The 20000-nt window shown below is 49.9% G+C and overlaps 1 protein-coding gene across 1 annotated transcript in view; it reads left to right on the plus strand.

Annotated features, from left to right (window-relative positions):
• The window catches only part of LOC120553710, a 71920-nt gene that overhangs the window by 17271 nt on the left and 34649 nt on the right, over positions 1–20000 (plus strand). The window contains 33 exon segments of the mRNA XM_039792401.1: positions 61–142; positions 229–315; positions 403–490; positions 577–662; positions 708–798; positions 885–970; positions 1057–1185; positions 1276–1409; positions 1541–1753; positions 1837–1965; positions 2051–2094; positions 2182–2314; positions 2401–2485; positions 2662–2745; positions 3127–3205; positions 4759–4893; positions 5917–6313; positions 7212–7471; positions 10857–10859; positions 10971–11030; positions 12167–12249; positions 12605–13427; positions 13516–13654; positions 13700–13860; positions 14002–14145; positions 14273–14453; positions 14561–14605; positions 14749–14931; positions 15263–15459; positions 17313–17447; positions 18502–18791; positions 18793–18911; positions 19748–19922. Of these exon segments, the coding sequence (XP_039648335.1) occupies positions 61–142; positions 229–315; positions 403–490; positions 577–662; positions 708–798; positions 885–970; positions 1057–1185; positions 1276–1409; positions 1541–1753; positions 1837–1965; positions 2051–2094; positions 2182–2314; positions 2401–2485; positions 2662–2745; positions 3127–3205; positions 4759–4893; positions 5917–6313; positions 7212–7471; positions 10857–10859; positions 10971–11030; positions 12167–12249; positions 12605–13427; positions 13516–13654; positions 13700–13860; positions 14002–14145; positions 14273–14453; positions 14561–14605; positions 14749–14931; positions 15263–15459; positions 17313–17447; positions 18502–18791; positions 18793–18911; positions 19748–19922 (5080 nt within the window).

A 20000-nucleotide genomic window follows, 5' to 3' on the forward strand; every position in this document is an offset into this window, starting at 1 on the left:
ACCCTGTACCTCCAGGTACTCGCTACAAACACTCTCCTCTAAAACCCTTTGTACCTCCAGGTACGACCACAAACCTCCTAAAAGCCTGTACCTCCAGGTACTCGCTACAAACACTCCTCCTAAAACCCCTGTACCCCTCCAGGTACACGCACAAACACTTCTCCTAAAACCCCCTGTACCTCCAGGTACACGCCACAAACCCCCCTCCCAAAAAGCCTGTACCTCCAGGTACTCGCCACAAACACCCCTCCCAAAAACCCTGTACCTCCAGGTACACGCCACAAACACCCCTCCCAAAAACCCCTGTACCTCCAGGTACACGCCACAAACCCCCCTCCCAAAAACCCTGTACCTCCAGGTACACACCTCACAAACACCCTCCTAAAACCCCTGTACCTCCAGGTACTCGCACACAAACACCCCCCTCCTAAAACCCTGTACCTCCAGGTACTTCTCACAAACACTCCTCCTAAAACCCCTGTACCTCCAGGTACTCTCACAAACACTCCCTCCTAAAAAACCCTGTAACCTCCAGGTACTGCCACAAACACCTCCTAAAACCTCTTGTACCTCCAGGTACACGTCACAAACACCCTCCTAAAAACCCTGTACCTCCAGGTACTCTCGCCACAAACACCCTCCTAAAAACTCTGTACCTCCAGGTACCCCCACAAACACCCTCCTAAAACCTCTCTGTGTACCTCCAGGTACTCGCCACAAACACCCCTCCTAAAAACCTCCTGTACCTCCAGGTACCTCCCCCCACAAACACCCCTCCCAAAAACCCTGTACCTCCAGGTACACGCCACAAACCCCCCTCCCAAAAAACCTGTACCTCCAGGTACTCGCCACAAACACCCCTCCCAAAAACCCTGTACCTCCAGGTACTCGCCACAAACACCCCTCCCAAAAACCCTGTACCTCCAGGTACTCGCCACAAACACCCCTCCCAAAACCCCTGTACCTCCAGGTACTCGCCACAAATACCCCTCCCAAAAACCCTGTACCTCCAGGTACCTCACAAAAAACACCTCTCCTAAAACCCTGTACCTCCAGGTACTCGCCACAAACACCCCTCCCAAAAACCCTGTACCTCCAGGTACTCGCCACAAACACCCCTCCCAAAAACCCTGTACCTCCAGGTACTCGCCACAAACACCCCTCCCAAAAACCCTGTACCTCCAGGTACTCGCCACAAACACCCCTCCCAAAAACCCTGTACCTCCAGGTATACTCGCCACAAACACTCCCTCCTAAAACCCCTGTACCCTCCAGGTACTCTCAGCCACAAACACTCCCTCCAAAAACCCTGTACTCCCAGGTAACCTCCCACAAACACCCTCCCGAAAAACCCTGTACCTCCAGGTACTCGCCACAAACACCCCTCCCAAAAACCCCTGCACCTCCAGGTACTCGCTACAAACACCCCTCCCAAAAACCCTGTACCTCCAGGTACTCGCCACAAACACCCCTCCCAAAAACTCTGTACCTCCAGGTACTCGCTACAAACACCCCTCCCAAAAACTCTTGTACCCTCCAGGTACTGCCACAAACACCCTCCTAAAAACCTTGTACCTCCAGGTACTCGCTACAAACACCCTCCTAAAACCCTGCCCCTCCGTGGTACTCGCCACAAACACCCTCCTAAAACCCTGTACCTCCAGGTACTCTCGCCACAAACACCCTCCTCAAAAACCCCTGTACCTCCAGGTACTCGCTACAAACACCCTCCTAAAACCCCTGTACCGTCCAGGTAATTTCCACAAACACCCTCCTAAAACCCTGCCCCCAGGTACTCGCACACAAACACCTCTCCTAAAACCCCTGCACCTCCAGGTACTGCTACAAACACCCTCCTAAAACCCTGTACCTCCAGGTACTCGCTTCACACAAACACCCTCCTCCTAAAACCCCTGCACCCTCCAGTAATCGCCACAAACACCCTCCCAAAACCCACCTGCATACGTACACGCCACAAACACCCTCCTAAAACCCTGTACCTCCAGGTACTCGCCATACAAACACCCTCCTAAAACCCCTGTACCTCCAGGTACTCGCACAAACACCCTCCTAAAACCCCTCTGTACCTTCCAGGTACTCGCCACAAACACTCCTCCTAAAAACCCTGCCTCCCAGGTACTCTCAAGCACAAACACCCTCCTTAAAACTCTGTACCTCCAGGTACTCTCGCCACACAAACACCCCTCCCAAAAACCCTGTACCTCCAGGTACTCGCCACAAACACCCCTCCCAAAAACCCTGTACCTCCAGGTACTCGCCACAAACACCCCTCCCAAAAACCCTGTACCTCCAGGTACTCGCTACAAACACCCCTCCCAAAAACCCTGTACCTCCAGGTACTCGCCACAAACACCCCCCCCAAAAACCCTGTACCTCCAGGTACTCGCCACAAACACCCTCCCAAAAACCCTGTACCTCCAGGTACTTCGGCCACAAACACCCTCCTAAAACCCTGTACCTCCAGGTAACTCCGCCACAAACACCCTCCTAAAAACCCTGTACCTCCAGGTACTCACGCACAAACAACACTCCTCCTAAAAACCTTGTACCTCCAGGTACACGCCACAAACACCCCTTACTAAAACCCTGTACCTCCAGGTACTACCACAAACACCCTCCTAAAAAACCCTGTACCTCCAGGTACTCGCCACAAACACCCCTCCCAAAAACCCTGTACCTCCAGGTACTCGCCACAAACACCCCTCCCAAAACCTGTACCTCCAGGTACACACCACAAACACCCCTCCCAAAAAACCTGTACCTCCAGGTACTCGCCACAAACACCCCTCCCAAAAAAAACCTGTACCTCCAGGTACTCGCCACAAACACCTCCTAACCTGTACCTCCAGGTATCTGTCACAAACACCCTCCTAAAAAACCTGTACCTCCAGGTACTCGCCACAAACACCCCTCCCAAAAAAAACCTGTACCTCCAGGTACTCTACACAAACACCCAAAAAAACCTGTTCTCTCGCCAAACCAAAACGTACTCCAGTTACTCTAAAACCTCCCAAAAACTGTACCTCCAGGTACTGCCCAAAACACTCCAAAAATGTACCTCCAGGTACTCTACAAACACCCTCCTAAAAACCTTGTACCCTCCAGGTACTCGCCACAAACACCCTCCTAAAAACCTGTACCTCCAGGTACGCCACAAACACCCTCCTAAAACCTGTACCTCCAGGTACTGCCACAAACACCCTCCCAAAACCCTGTAACCTAGGTACTCTCGACAAACACCTCCTAAACCTGTACCTCTACGTATACACCACAAACACTCCCTTCCAAAACTTGTACCTCCAGGTACTCTGCACAAACACCTCCCTAAAAACTGACCTCCACACACATACTCATGCTTCCCACACACACACACACACACACACTCACTTCACTCACTCACTCTACCTCCATCTATACTCATGTCTAGTCTGACAGTGCTCTGAGTAAATGTCCCTACAGTGCCGTGTGTGTGCTTTTTCAGCGGTGATGTTAGACTACCCCTCTCATCTTCACGGCTTGCTTTATTTTGTTAGCCCAAAACACCCACTCCACTCCTGCAGGAAACAGACCGCCGGCCAGGCAGCGGTGCTCCCTCATCCTGCCATGGACATTCCCCAACAGCCGTAAAACATCCCAGTCCAACCGTCATTACTATTATAATTCTATAAGTGTCTGACATTATGGAAAGGATCCCTACAGAGATAGACCTTTAAAACTTCTTTGAGACCTTTCTTTTTAACCAGAAACAGCTCTGAGGTTGCTAGCGCTAAACCCACCAGACTCCATGTAAATAATCAGGACTTTTAGCGTGTATAGAGCCAGCATATCTCCACCAGACTCCATGTAAATAATCAGGACTTTTAGTGTGTATAGAGCCAGCATATCTCCACCAGACTCCATGTAAATAATCAGGACTTTTAGCGTGTATAGAGCCAGCATATCTCCAACCAGACTCCATGTAAATAATCAGGACTTTTAGCGGTATAGAGCCAGCATATCTCCACCAGACTCCATGTAATAATCAGGACTTTTTCGCGGGTATAAAGCCAGCATATCTCCACCAGACTCCATGTAATAATCAGGACTTTTAGCGTGTATAAAGCCAGCATATCTCCACCAGACTCCATGTAATAATCAGGACTTTTAGCGTGTATAAAGCCAGCATATCTCCACCAGACTCCATGTAATAATCAGGACTTTTAGCATGTATAGAGCCAGCATATTTCCACATGTGTGTTTATTTCAACCAAAACTAGAGTTGTGATGGCTGGAAAAGTGGAAAGACTACCCAAAACGGCTTTTCATAGTTTTCTTTTGTTTCTGTCAACTTTGAATGAAGTGTGTTTTACGATGCTAAAATCACTGATTATTTACATGGAGTCTGGTGGGTTTAGCGAATGCAATTTTGCAGACGCTTTTATGTTTAAAAAAAACTTAGCTAATACATATTTTGTGTGTGTAACGCATTTAAACTTGCTTTTTTTTTTTGATTTTAGTTTCATAGTATAGATAATGTGTGTAGATGTCTTTAACCTTGTGTGTCTGTCTGTGTGTGTGTCCCCTGTGTGTGTGTCTTTTTGTCTGCTGTGTGTTGTGTGTGTGTGTGTGTGTGTGTGTGTGTGTTTTGTGTGTGTGTCTCTCTGTGTGTGTGTGTGTGTGTGTGTGTGTGTGTGTGTGTGTGTGTGTGTGTGTGTGTGTTTTTTTGTTCTCTGTGTGTGTGTGTTTTTAAATTTGCAGTGGCCACCAGTCTGTGCACGGTGAAGAATGGAGGCTGTTCCCACCTCTGCCTGCTCTCCCCGGTGAAGCCCTTCTTTCAGTGCGCCTGTCCCACCGGAGTCCAGCTGCTGGAGGACGGCAAGACCTGCCGAGACGGTGAGCGCCAACGTCCTCTCCATCTTATTTCAGCCTATCAGGGCTCAGCCTATCAGGGCTCAGCCTATCAGGGCTCAGCCTATCAGGGTTCCGCAATAACTCCCATGTTCCACCGGGGGCGTCCGTTATGGTTAGGTTATGGTGAGGGTTAAGGTTAGGAATGCATTATGTCAATGACGGGTCCCCACAGAGATGTATATGTGTGTGTGTGTGTGTGTGTCTCTCTGTGTGTGTGTGTGTGTGTGCTCTGTATGTGTGTGTCTCTGTATATGTGTGTGTGTGTGTGTGTCTCTGTATGTGTGTGTGTGTGTGCTCTGTGTGTGTGTCTCTGTATATGTGGCCTCTGTGTGTGTGTGTCTCTGTATGTGTGTGGTGTGTGTGTCTCTGTATGTGTGTGTGTGTGTGTGTGTGTTGTCTCTGTGTGTGTGTGTGTGTGTGTGTGTGTCTCTTGTATATGTGGATCTGTCTGTGTGTGTGTGTGTCTATATGTGTGTGTGTGTCTCTGTGTGTGTGTCTCTGTGTGTGTGCGTTGTCTGTATATGTGTCTCTGTAGTGTGTGTGTCTCTGTAGTGTGTGTGTGTGTGTGTGTGTGTCTCTGTAGTGTGTGTGTGTCTCTGTAGTGTGTGTGTGTCTCTGTAGTGTGTGTGTGTCTCTGTAGTGTGTGTGTGTCTCTGTAGTGTGTGTGTGTCTCTGTAGTGTGTGTGTGTGTGTGTGTGTGATGTATGTGTGTGTCTCTGTATACATGTGTGTGTGTCCTGTATGTGTGTGTGTCTCTGTATATGTGTGTGTGTGTGTGTGTGTGTCTCTTGTTGAACTTTGAACACAAGACAAAGTAACTTGCTAAATGCTGTTTTCTATTATTATGTTTTTATATCTTTCCTTTCCTGAAGTTTTTGTCGTTTTCTTCTTATTTTTAACTTTTCTTGACTCATTTGGACCGCTGGCGCCCCCTAGCGTTAGCCTACACTGTGTTAATAAAGTTTAGTTTTGAGCGTGCGTGACCTCTGACCCTCTGTACCCCAGGTGCGACCCAGATGCTTCTCTTGGCGCGGCGCACCGACCTGCGGCGCATCTCTCTGGACATGCCGGACTTCACCGACATAATCCTGCCGGCCGAGGACATCCGGCACGCCATCGCCGTGGACTACGACCCCGTGGACGGCCTCGTGTACTGGACCGACGACGACGTCAAGGCCATCCGGCGCTCGCGGCTGGACGGCAGCGACGCCGAGTTCGTGGTCACGTCGCAGGTCAACCACCCGGACGGCATCGCGGTGGACTGGATCGCCCGGAACCTGTACTGGACCGACACCGGCACGGACCGCATCGAGGTCACGCGCCTCAACGGCACCATGCGCAAGATCCTGATCTCGGAGGACCTGGACGAGCCGCGCGCGATCGTGCTGGACCCGGTCGCAGGGTGAGTCCACCAATCGCACGCCGGATTACAAGATAGGCGGACCTTCCTCCACAGAGCTGTTGAGGAAGGTCTGGCTAGTCAGTAGTTCCCTGTCTGACTCTCTGTCTGTCTCTCTGTCTGTCTCTCTGTCTGTCTCTCTGTCTGTCTCCCTGTCTCCCTGTCTGTCTCCCTGTCTGTCTCTCTCTCGGACTCCCCTGTCTGCCTCTCTTCGACTCCCTGTCTGTCTCTTGTCTGACTCTCTGTCTCCCTGTCTGACTCTCTGTCTCCCTGTCTGACTCTCTGTCTCTCTGTCTGACTCTCTGCTTCTCCTTGTCTGACTCTCTGTTCTCCCTGTCTGACTCTCTGTCTCTCGTCTGACTCTCTTGTCTCCCCTGTCTGACTCTCTGTCTCTGTCTGACTCTCTCTTTCTCCCTGTCTGACTCTCTATCTCCCCTGTCTGACTCTCTGTCTCTCTGTCTGACTCTCTTGTATCTCTGTCTGACTCTCTCTCCCCTGTCTGTCTCCCCTGTCTGTCTCCCCTGTCTGTCTCTCTGTCTGTCTCTCTGTCTGACTCTCTGTCTGTCTCTCTGTCTGACTCTCTCTCTGTCTGACTCTGTCTGACTCTCTGTCTGTCTCTCTGTCTGACTCTCTGACTCTCTGTCTGACTCCCCTGGTCTCGTCTCTCTCTGTCTGACCCTATGTCTGTCTCCCCTGCCCACTCCCTGTCTAACTGCCTGTCTGTCTCCCTGTCTGACTCTCTGTCTGTCTCCCCTGTCTACTCCCTGTCTGTCTCCCCTGTCTGACTGCCTGTCTGTCTCTCTGTCTGACTCCCCTGTCTGTCTCCCTGTCTAATTCCCTGTCTGTCTCTCTGTCTAATTCCCTGTCTAACTGCCTGTCTGTCTCCCTGTCTGTGTTCCAGCTACATGTACTGGACAGACTGGGGTGAGGTGCCAAAGATAGAGCGTGCTGACCTGGACGGGACGGAGCGCCTGGTGATGGTCAACACGTCTCTGGGATGGCCCAACGGTCTCGCCCTCGACTACGACGAACGCAAACTCTACTGGGGGGACGCCAAGACGGACAAGATCGAGGTCCGTCTCCGAGCTCGTCTCATCTTCTGTCTTATCTTAGGTTTCTATTGTCACAGCAACTACAGACCTTCATCACAGCAGACATGTTGACTCGTCATAGTAGGAAAAGCACAGCTGAGATTGATAACCTTAACGATGGCTCAGTTCCATCAAGTGTCCCAGTGAGATATTTCAGTGAGTCAGCATGCACAATACCAGGACCTCTCCTAAGTGGAATGCAGCCATCAGTAATGGTTTAATACCAGGACCTCCTTAAGTGGAATGCAGCCATCAGTAATGGTTTAATACCAGGACCTCTCCTAAGTGGAATGCAGCCATCAGTAATGGTTTAATACCAGGACCTCTCCTAAGTGGAATGCAGCCATCAGTAATGGTTTAATACCAGGGTCTCTCCTAAGTGGAATGCAGCCATCAGTAATGGTTTAATACCAGGGTCTCTCCTAAGTGGAATGCAGCCATCAGAATTGGTTTAATACCAGGACCTCTCCTAAGTGGAATGCAGCCATCATTAATGGTTTAATACCAGGACCTCTCCTAAGTGGAATGCAGCCATCATTAATGGTTTAATACCAGGGCCTATTTTGTCACTTATTGGGAGCAGTAGGCTAGATGGAGTCGGTTACCTCCAGGATCTGTGCTAAGCTAGCCTCCCTTTGCTAGATGGAGTCGGGTTACCTCCAGGATCTTCTGCTAAGCTAGGGCTAGATGGGATGCGGTGCCTCCAGGATCTGTGCTAAGCTAGGCTAGATGGAGTCGCTACCTCCAGGATCAGAACCCTACCCTGTGCTAAGCTAGGCTAGATGCAGCCGGTTACCTCCAGGATCTGTGCCAGCTAGGCTAGATGGAGCTAGGGCTAGTGGAGCTGCTTTACCCTCCAGGATTCAGTAGTAAGCTAGGCTGGGGATGGAGTCGGTACCTCTCAGGGGATCTGGCTGTTAGTCTAGTGCAGCGCGGTGACTGACCTCCAGCGCATCTGAAGCTAGGCTAGATGAGCCGGTTACCTCAGGATCCGCTGATGTACCGTTTACTTCATAATGATAGAACATTGCCCTGACCCTCGTCCATAATAATACCATCACCAGCCAGAACGATTAACACAGCTCCTCTCTCTCCTTTTTCTCTTCCTCTCTTCTCCTCTCTCTCTCTCCTCTCTCTCTCTCTCTCTCTTCTCTTCTCTCTTCTTTCTCTTTCTCTCTCTCTTCTTTCTTCTCTTCTTCTTCTCTCTCTCTTTCTCTCTCTCTCTCTCTCCCCCCTCTGGGCCTCCCCACGCTCTCTATTTCCCCTTTTCCCTTGTCCTCCTCGAAGGGTGGACCCCAGCTCAACCCTCTCCTCCCTTTGTCTCTCCCCTTTTTTCTCTTTTCTCTCCTTCTCTCTCTCTGTCTGTCTCTCTGCTGTCTGTTGTCTCTCTCTCTCTCCCCTGTCTCCCCCCTTTTTGTCCTGCCTCTCTCCTCTCCTTCTTTCTCCTTCTCTCTCTCTCTCTCTTCTCATTGTCTCTTCCTCTCTCTCCTTTTTCTCTCTCCCTTTGTCTCCCTCCTTCTTTTCTGTCCTCGCTGTTTCTCCCTCTCCCTCCTCCTTTGTTCTCCCCCCTCACGTTCCCCACCCAGGAGCCGGAGCCGATGGATCGCACTCTGTAGGATTGGCCGGCCCCCAGGTGTGGTCGGCTCTGCTGAGGAGGACCTGAGTCTGCCATGGGTCCCGACGCCCCCATCGTTGCAACCGAGTTTTAGGCTGAGATCGCCACCTTAGTTATACGACGCGCAGCTTCCTTGATAAACCTCTCCCTTGTCTCCTCCCCATGTCCGTCTCCCTCTCTCTCTCATGTCTTTCCTCTCTCTTTCTCTCTTCTGTCCTCTCTCTATGTCTGTCCTCTCTTTCTCCTCCTCTGTCTGTCCTCTCTCTCTGTCTGTCTCCTCTCTGTCTGTCTCCGCCTCCCCTATGTCCTCTGTTCCTGTCTCTCTCTCTTTGTCTCCTCTCTCTCTCTTTCTTTGTCCGTCTCTCCCTCTGTCTCTCTCTCTCTCTCTGTCTCGTCTCTCTCTCTCTGTCTGTCTCTCTCGCTTCTCCTGTCTCTGTCTCTCTGTCCTTGTTACTAGTTACTTCTCTTTAGTTAATCTTAATTACATTCATCTGTTATAGCTTTAGTTAATAGTTACTTTAGTTACTTGCCACTTTGCCATCTAATTACATTCATCTGTTAAGCAGCTTTAGTTACTTGTTACTTTAGTTACTAGTTACTTCTTGTTACTCCACTACATTCATCTGTTCCAGCTTTAGTTAATAGTTACTTTAGTTAATCTTCGCTACATTCATCTGTTACAGCTTTAGTTACTAGTTACTTTATTGGTTTCAGTTACTTCCACATAAGATTACCCACAACACATGTAGTTTGTGAAGACGCGCTTTGTGACGGAGTGTGGAGTGGAGTTGCATGGAAAGGAGGGCGCCCTGGTAGCACACATCGCAGCGCTCGCTAATTGGAAGTAAATGTTCAGCCCAAACAAACAGCAGCAGCATATGGCTTACTCTTCTTCTTCTTTCTTCTTCTTCTTCTTCCTCTCACAAACTTTGACATCTCACTTCAGCGAAGTAGCGGGTAGCTGCCTCTGGAACCCAATAAAATAGAAATGAAGTTTAAATGCTGAGCAAGCACGACTACAACCAAGATGTTCTGGTTCAAGATGTTCGGAAACTAAGATGTTCTGAACGTAAGATGTTCTGAACCAAGATGTTCTGAACCAAGATGTTCTGAACAAAGATGTTCTGAAACAGCAGTTGAAGGTGACCCTAATAAAAAACCAAGATGTCTCCCCTGAACGGCAGATGTTCTGAACAGTATGAAGCTGTAGATTGATCGCTTTGGTGCCTTGCCTTTGTCTGCAGTGTTATTAACCCTGAAGACTTAAAGACACAATATGTCACTTTAAAATGTGTAGTACACAACATGTAGTTACATCTGTTGAGGGTGAATCAATATAACTTACTTACTCCTGTGTGTGTGTGTGTGTCTGTGTCCGCGGTGTGTGTGTAAAAGTGTGTGTGTGTGTGTGTGTTCCTGTGTGTGTGTGTGTGTGTGTGTGTGTGTGTGTGTGTGTCTCTAGGCTCTGTCTGTGTGGTAGGCTGCTCGGTTCCGGTGTGTCTGTCTGTCTTGTCTGTGTGTGTGTGTGTGTGTGTGTGTGTGGTTCGGTCTGTCTGTCTCTGTGTGTCTGTCTCATTCTTGGTGTGTGTGTCTGTCTGTCTCCCCGTGTGTTTCTGTCTGGGTGCGTCTGTGTGTGTGTCTGTCTGTCTGTTCAGGTCTGGTCGTCTCTGTGTTCAGTCGTCTGTGTGTCTCAGTGCGTTCGTGTGTGTGGTTCTTAGGTGCGTGTGTCTGTCTGTCTGTCTGTGTCTGTCTGTCTGGCTGTCTGTGTGTGTGTGTGTGTCTGTCTGTGTGTGTCTGTGTGGTTCTGTTTCTGTGTGTCTCTGTCTCTGTCTGTCTTCAGGTGGTGTGTGTAAGGCAAGGCAGTACCCGGTGTTCTCTTGTTTGTCCGTCCGTCCGTCCGTCGTTTGTCTGTCGGGGTGTGTGTGATGGTGTGTGTGTGAACCCTGTCCCCCAGGTGATGAAACCCCAGGTCTGAGTCCCAGGCTGCTGGTTGGAGGGAAGTTGCCCCCTCCGGGTAGGTTCGCTGAGTCCTGGTGCTGGTAGGGCCAGCAAGGCTGGCCCGCTAACGTGACTGCAGAGCGCCAGTTCATCGCACCTAAGTGCCCGGACCATGGCCTTATACTTCACGTTGCTCCACCGTCGTTCCTCGTCTCCACGCCACAGGAACGCTCTTGCCACTGTTGCTGTTCCCTGTCTCTATACTGTCTGTCTGTTCATACCTGTCTGCTGTCTGTCTATACTCATGTCTCTGTCCGTCCCTGTGACCTGTCTCTCTGTGTCTCTAGAGTCTCTATCTGTCTCCCTAGTCTCTCTATATCTGTGTTCTCTATATTGTGTCTCTCTATATCTGTGCCTCTTGCCCCTATCTGTGTCTTCTTCATCTCTGTGTCCCTGTTATATCTGTGTCTCATACTTCAGGTCTGTGTCCCTCTATATCTGTGTTCTCTTGTGTTCAGTCTCTATGTTGGTTTATATTGTGTTTTATTGTCTTTATATTGTGTTGTGTCTTATTGTTTATTGTCTTGAGCCCTGTCTTAGGTTATATTGTTTATTTTTTTTGTCTTGATTGTCTTGACAATCTGCTCTGGTCTCTAACTGTCCTGGTCTCTTACTGCTCTGGTTCCCTCTTATCCTGTGTCTCTCTATCTGCGCCTCTATACCCGTCTCTGGGTTCCCCGAGCATTATCTCTGTGGGCTCTCATCTCCCCCAGGTCTCTCTTGTCTCTGTCTCTGTGTCTCTCATATCTTGTCTCTGTGTCTCTAGGATCCGTCTCTGTGTCTCTATATATCTGTCTCTGTCTCTGTGATCTGTCCCTGTGGCTCCCCAGATCCAGCGTCCCCCGTGTCTCTCTGATCTGTCTCCTTGTCTCTCACCGTCCCCTTAGCACCAGTCCGGCCCGGTTCATATCTGTCTCTGTGTCTCTATCTGTCTCCTGTGGTTCTATATCTGTTCCCCTCTGTGCCCTCGAGACCGTCTCTCTGTGTTCTGATCTGTCTCTCAGCCCCTCGGATCTGTCCCCTTGCCCATCTGTCTCCTGTGTCTCTATATCTCGTCTCTGTCTCTACATCTGTCTCTCTAGATCTGTCTCTGTGCCCATCTCGTCTCCCTGTCTCTATGTCTGTCTCTGTCTCTCTATATCCGTCTCTTAGGATCCGTCTCTGTGTCTCTAGATCTCGTCTCTCTCTGTCTCTATATCCTGCCCTCACAAGGGTCTCCTATATCTGTGTTCCCTGTAAGCCCCTATATCTGTCCCCTAAAAGTTCTGCATTCTGCCCCTTGTCTGTTATCTGTCTCTCTGTGTCTTATCTGTCTCTAAAAGTCTCTCAGATCTGTCTCTCTAGATCTGTCTCTGTCTCTCTAGATCTGTCTCTGTGTCTCTAGATCTGTCTCTGTCTCTCTATATCTGTCTCTGTGTCTCTATATCTGTCTCTGTGTCTCTATATCTGTCTCTGTCTCTCTAGATCTGTCTCTGTCTCTATATCTGTCTCTGTCTCTCTATATCTGTCTCTCTAGATCTGTCTCTGTCTCTCTAGATCTGTCTCTGTGTCTCTATATCTGTCATGGTCTATATCTGTCTCTGTGTCTAGTTCAGTTGTGTGCTCTCCAAAAACCCTGTACCTCCAGGTACTGCGCCACAGCCACCCTCCAAAACCCCTGCCTCAGGTACTGCGCTGGCCACGCCCCAAAACCCCTGCACCTCCAGGTACTGGGCCACAAACACCCCTCCCAAAAACTCTGTACCCCACTCGGGTACTACTTCCCGGCCTCCCAAAAACTCTGTACCTCCGAATTTTCGCTACAAACACCCCTCCCAAAACCCTGTACCTACAGGTACTGGCTTCACAAACACCCCTCCCAAAACCCTGTGTACCTCCAGGTACTACGCCACAAACACCCCACTCCCAAAAACCCTGGTACCTCCAGTGTGCATTGCGCTACAAACTTACCCTCCCAAAAGCCTGTACCTCCAGGTGGCTGGCTACACACACACCCCCCAAAAACCCTGTACCTCCAGGTACTCGCCACAAACACCCCTCCCAAAAACCCTGTACCTCCAGGTACTCGCCACAAACACCCCTCCCAAAAACCCTGCACCTCCCAGATATTCGCTACAAGCCACCCTCCCAAAACCCTGTACCTCCAAGTACCTTGCCACAAACACCCCTCCCAAAACCCTGCACCTCCAGATTTTCATGCAAACACCCTCCCAAAACCCCTGCACCTCCAGTACTTACCATGCACAAACACCCCTCCCAAAAACCCAGCACCTCAAGGATGTACTGCATTACAAGACCCCCTCCCAAAAGACCCTGCACCTCCAGGTTGCACAAGCACAAACACCCCTCCCAAAACCCTGCACCTCAAGGTGCACACGCCACAAGTACACCCCTCCCAAACCCTGCACCTCGGGTACTGGCCACAAACACCCCCTCCCAGAGCCCTGTGCCTCAGGCAATTTTCTCTAAACACCCCTCCCAAAAGCCCTGTGCCTCCCCAGGGTACTTTAAGCCACAAACCCCCCTCCCAAAACCCTGTACCTCCAGGTCGCCTTTAACCCCCTCCCACAAACACCCACTCAAAAAACCACTGCACCTCCGGGTGCTGCACAAACACCCTCCCAAAACCCTGTACCTCAGGTACTGCTTCACACAAACACCCCTCCCAAAACCCCTGCACCTCAGGTGCCATACAAACACCCCTCCAAAACCCCTGCACCTCCAGACATTACCGCACCCCCCTCCAAAAACCGCACACCTCCAGGTATTGCACAAACACCTCCGAAACCCTGTTACCTCCGGTGCTTTCGCCACAAACACCCCTCCCAAAAACCCTGTACCTCCAGGTACTCGCCACAAACACCCCTCCCAAAAACCCTGTACCTCCAAGTTTTCCGCCACCCAAAACACAACACCTCAATTTTCAAACAAAAACACTTCCAAAAACCCTTATATAAACACCCCCACCCAAAACCCTGTACCTCCAGGTTTGCTCGCTACAAACACCCACTACCAAGAACCCTGTACCTCCAGGTGTTCAATTGCCACAAACACCCCTCCCAAAACCCTGGCCACCTCCCGGTTGCCACAAGCCCTCGCCACCCCTCCCAAAACCCACAGCCGCACTCCAGGTACACACCACAAAACACCCCTCCCAAAACCCTGTACCTCCCAGGTACTAGCCACAAACACCCCTCCCAAAACCCTGTACCTCCAGTTGCACACAAACACCCCTCCCAAAACCGCCTGTACCTCCAGGTTTTCGCCACAAGCTAACCCCTCCCAAAAAGCCTGTACCTCCAGTTTGCCTCGCCACAAACACCCCCTCCCAAAAACCTGTACCTCCAGGTTTTGCCTGCCACAAACCCCCTCCCCAAAACCTGTGCCTCCGGGTGCATTCGCCACAAACACCCCTCCCAAAAAAAACCTGTACCTCCAGGTACTCGCCACAAACACCCCTCCCAAAAAAACCTGTCGCTCCAGGTGCTGTCAGCAACACCCCTCAAAACTTATAAACACCCTCCCAAAAAAGCCATGTGCCTCCAGGTTTCGCCACAAACCGCCCCCTCCCAAAAACCTTGGCACCTCCAGGTATTTGCTATCACAAACACCCCTCCCAAAAAACCTGTGCCTCCAAGTTTGCACAAGACACAAACACCCCCTCCCAAAAACCTGGTGTACTTCCTCCAGGTTTGCTGTACAAACACCCCTCCCAAAACCCTTGTACCCTCCAGGTACCTTTGCGCCACAAACACCCCTCCCAAAAACCTGTGCCTCCAGTGTGCGATACAAACTACCCCTTCCAAAAACCCTGTACCTCCGGGTGCACTTTTCGCCACAAACACCCCCTCCCAAAAAACACCTGTACCTCCAGGTGACTTGCCCCACACACCCCTCCCAAAACCCTGTACCTCCAGGTACACGCGCATTAACTACAAACACCCCTCCCAAAAACCCTGTACCTCCAGGTACTCGCCACAAACACCCCTCCCAAAAAAACCTGTACCTCCAGGTACACGCCACAAACACCCCTTCCAAAACCCTGTACCTCCAGGTACTCGCCACAAACACCCCTCCCAAAAAACACCTGTACCTCCACACACATACTCATGCTCTCCCACACACACACACACACACACACTCACTCACTCACTCACTCACCCCCCTCCATCTCTACTCTGTTAGTCTGGACAGTGCTCTGAGTAAATGTCCTCTGTTAACCCAGCGCTGTGTTTGCTGTTGTTTCAGGGAGGTGGTGGTTAAAGGGGAGCTACCTCACCCGTTCGCCCTCACCCTGTACGAGGACACGCTGTTCTGGACCGACTGGAACACCCACTCCATCCACTCCTGCAGGAAACAGACCGGCGCCGAGCAGCGCGTGGTCCACTCAGACATCTTCTCGCCCATGGACATCCACGTCTTCAGCGCCAACAGACAAAACATCCGTGAGTCCAAACCGTCCGAGATTATTATTATTATTATTATTATTATAATTCTATAAGTGTCTGACATTATGGAAAGGATCCCTACAGAGATAGACCTTTAAAACTTCTTTGAGACCTTTCTTTTTAACCAGAAACAGCTCTGAGGTTGCTAGCGCTAAACCCACCAGACTCCATGTAAATAATCAGGACTTTTAGCGTGTATAGAGCCAGCATATCTCCACCAGACTCCATGTAAATAATCAGGACTTTTAGTTGTGTATAGAGCCAGCATATCTCCACCAGACTCCATGTAAATAATCAGGACTTTTAAGCGTGTATAGAGCCAGCATATCTCCAACCAGACTCCATGTAAATAATCAGGACTTTTAGCCGTATAGAGCCAGCATATCTCCACCAGACTCCATGTAATAATCAGGACTTTTAAGCGTGTATAAAGCCAGCATATCTCCACCAGACTCCATGTAATAATCAGGACTTTTTAGCGTGTATAGGGACAGCATATCTCCACCAGACTCCATGTAATAATCAGGACTTTTAAGCGTGTATAAAGGCCAGCATATCTCCACCAGACTCCATGTAAATAATCAGGACTTTTTAACGTGTATAGAGCCAGCATATCTCCACCAGACTCCATGTAATAATCAGGACTTTTTAGACGTGTATAAAGGCCAGCATATCTCCACCAGACTCCATGTAAATAATCAGGACTTTTAGTGTGTATAGAGCCAGCATATCTCCACCAGACTCCATGTAAATAATCAGGACTTTTAGCGTGTATAGAGCCAGCATATCTCCAACCAGACTCCATGTAAATAATCAGGACTTTTAGCGTGTATAGAGCCAGCATATCTCCACCAGACTCTATGTAATAATCAGGACTTTTAGCGTGTATAAAGCCAGCATATCTCCACCAGACTCCATGTAATAATCAGGACTTTTTAAGCGTGTATAAAGCCAGCATATCTCCACCAGACTCCATGTAAATAATCAGGGACTTTTTAGTGTGTAGGGGCCAGCATATCTCCACCAGACTCCATGTAAATAATCAGGACTTTTAAGCGTATAGAGCCGCATATCTCCAACCAGACTCCATGTAAAATAATCAGGACTTTTAGCGTGTATAGAGCCAGCATATCTCCACCAGACTCCATGTAATAATCAGGACTTTTAGCGTGTATAAAGCCAGCATATCTCCACCAGACTCCATGTAATAATCAGGACTTTTAGCGTGTATAAAGCCAGCATATCTCCACCAGACTCCATGTAATAATCAGGACTTTTAGCGTGTATAAAGCCAGCATATCTCCACCAGACTCTATGTAATAATCAGGACTTTTAGCATGTATAGAGCCAGCATATTTCCACATGTGTGTTTATTTCAACCAAAACTAGAGTTGTGATGGCTGGAAAAGTGGAAAGACTACCCAAAACGGCTTTTCATAGTTTTCTTTTGTTTCTGTCAACTTTGAATGAAGTGTGTTTTACGATGCTAAAATCACTGATTATTTACATGGAGTCTGGTGGGTTTAGCGAATGCAATTTTGCAGACGTTTTTATGTTTAAAAAAACTTAGCGAATACATATTTTGTGTGTGTAACGATTTAAACTTGCTTTATTTTTTTGATTTTAGTTTCATAGTATAGATAATGTGTGTAGATGTCTTTAACCTTTGTGTGTCTGTCTGTGTGTGTGTCTCTGTGTGTGTCTGTCTTTGTGTGTGTGTGTGTGTGTGTGTGTGTCTCTGTGTGTGTGTGTGTGTGTGTGTCTCTGTGTGTGTGTGTGTGTGTGTGTGTGTGTGTGTGTGTGTGTGTGTGTGTGTGTGTGTGTGTCTCTGTGTGTGTGTGTGTCTGCAGTGGCCACCAGTCTGTGCACGGTGAAGAATGGAGGCTGTTCCCACCTCTGCCTGCTCTCCCCGGTGAAGCCCTTCTTTCAGTGCGCCTGTCCCACCGGAGTCCAGCTGCTGGAGGACGGCAAGACCTGCCGAGACGGTGAGCGCCAACGTCCTCTCCATCTTATTTCAGCCTATCAGGGCTCAGCCTATCAGGGCTCAGCCTATCAGGGCACCTATCAGGACTCACCTATCAAGGGTTCCCATAATAACTCCCATGTTCCACGGAAGCGTCCGTTATGGTTTAGGTTATTGGTGAAGGGGTTAAGGTTAGGAATGCATTATGTCAATGTGGGTCCCCACAGAGATGTATATGTGTGTGTGTGTGTGTGTGTGTCTCTCTGTGTGTGTGTGTGTGTGTCTCTGTATGTGTGTGTCTCTGTATATGTGTGTGTGTGTGTGTGTCTCTGTATGTGTGTGTGTGTGTCTCTGTGTGTGTGTCTCTGTATATGTGGCTCTGTGTGTGTGTGTCTCTGTATGTGTGTGAGTGTGTGTGTCTGTATGTGTGTGTGTGTGTGTGTGTGTGTCTCTGTGTGTGTGTGTGTGTGTGTGTGTGTGTCTGTATATGTGGATCTGTCTGTGTGTGTGTGTGTCTATATGTGTGTGTGTGTCTCTGTGTGTGTGTCTCTGTGTGTGTGCGTGTCTGTATATGTGTGTCTGTATGTGTGTGTCTCTGTATATGTGTGTGTGTGTGTGTGTGTGTGTCTCTGTATGTGTGTGTGTCTCTGTATATATGTGTGTGTGTGTGTGTGTGTGTCTCTGTATATATGTGTGTGTGTCTCTGTATGTGTGTGTGTCTCTGTATGTGTGTGTGTCTCTGTATACATGTGTGTGTGTGTGTGTGTGTCTGTATGTGTGTGTCTCTGTATACATGTGTGTGTGTGTCTCTGTATGTGTGTGTGTCTCTGTATATGTGTGTGTGTGTGTGTGTGTGTCTCTGTTGAACTTTGAACACAAGACAAAGTAACTTGCTAAATGCTGTTTTCTATTATTATGTTTTTATATCTTTCCTTTCCTGAAGTTTTTGTCGTTTTCTTCTTATTTTTAACTTTTCTTGACTCATTTGGACCGCTGGCGCCCCCTAGCGTTAGCCTACACTGTGTTAATAAAGTTTAGTTTTGAGCGTGCGTGACCTCTGACCCTCTGTACCCCAGGTGCGACCCAGATGCTTCTCTTGGCGCGGCGCACCGACCTGCGGCGCATCTCTCTGGACATGCCGGACTTCACCGACATAATCCTGCCGGCCGAGGACATCCGGCACGCCATCGCCGTGGACTACGACCCGTGGGCTGACCTGGGTGTACTGGACCGGCACGGCGGCGTCAAGGCCATCCGGCGCTTCAGCGGCTGGGCCGGCAGCGGCGCGCGAGTTAGTGGTCACGTCGCAGGTCAACCACCGGACGGCATCGCGGTGGACTGGGTGCGCCGGAACCTGTACTGGACCCGACACGGCCACGGACCCGCACGAGTCCACGCAGCGCCTCAAGCGGCACCATCACGCCAAGATCCTGATCTCGGAGGACCTGGACGAGCCGCGCGCGATCGTGCTGGACCCGGTCGCAGGGTGAGTCCACCAATCGCACGCCGGATTACAAGATAGGCGGACCTTCCTCCACAGAGCTGTTGAGGAAGGTCTGGCTAGTCAGTAGTTCCCTGTCTGACTCTCTGTCTGTCTCTCTGTCTGTCTCTCTGTCTGTCTCTCTGTCTGTCTCCCTGTCTCCCTGTCTGTCTCCCTGTCTGTCTCTCTCTCGGACTCCCTGTCTGTCTCTCTCTCTGACTCCCTGTCTGTCTCTCTGTCTGACTCTCTGTCTCCCTGTCTGACTCTCTGTCTCCCTGTCTGACTCTCTGTCTCTCTGTCTGACTCTCTGTCTCCCTGTCTGACTCTCTGTCTCCCTGTCTGACTCTCTGTCTCTCTGTCTGACTCTCTGTCTCCCTGTCTGACTCTCTGTCTCTCTGTCTGACTCTCTTTCTCCCTGTCTGACTCTCTATCTCCCTGTCTGACTCTCTGTCTCTCTGTCTGACTCTCTGTATCTCTGTCTGACTCTCTCCCTGTCTGTCTCCCTGTCTGTCTCCCTGTCTGTCTCTCTGTCTGTCTCTCTGTCTGACTCTCTGTCTGTCTCTCTGTCTGTCTCTCTCTCTGTCTGACTCTCTGTCTGACTCTCTGTCTGTCTCTCTGTCTGACTCTCTGACTCTCTGTCTGACTCCCTGTCTGTCTCTCTGTCTGACTCCATGTCTGTCTCCCTGTCTAATTCCCTGTCTAACTGCCTGTCTGTCTCCCTGTCTGACTCTCTGTCTGTCTCCCTGTCTAATTCCCTGTCTGTCTCCCTGTCTAATTCCCTGTCTGTCTCTCTGTCTAATTCCCTGTCTAACTGCCTGTCTGTCTCCCTGTCTGTGTTCCAGCTACATGTACTGGACAGACTGGGGTGAGGTGCCAAAGATAGAGCGTGCTGACCTGGACGGGACGGAGCGCCTGGTGATGGTCAACACGTCTCTGGGATGGCCCAGCAGGGTCTGCCCTCGAGCTCCGACGAGGCATAAACTCTACTGGGGGCCGCCAAGGCCGGACAAGATCGAGGTCGTCTCGAGGCCGTCTCATCTTCTGTCTTATCTTAGGTTTCTATTGTCACAGCAACTACAGACCTTCATCACAGCA

The sequence above is a fragment of the Perca fluviatilis genome, chromosome 23 (assembly GCF_010015445.1).
Source record: "Perca fluviatilis chromosome 23, GENO_Pfluv_1.0, whole genome shotgun sequence".
NCBI lineage: Eukaryota > Metazoa > Chordata > Actinopteri > Perciformes > Percidae > Perca > Perca fluviatilis.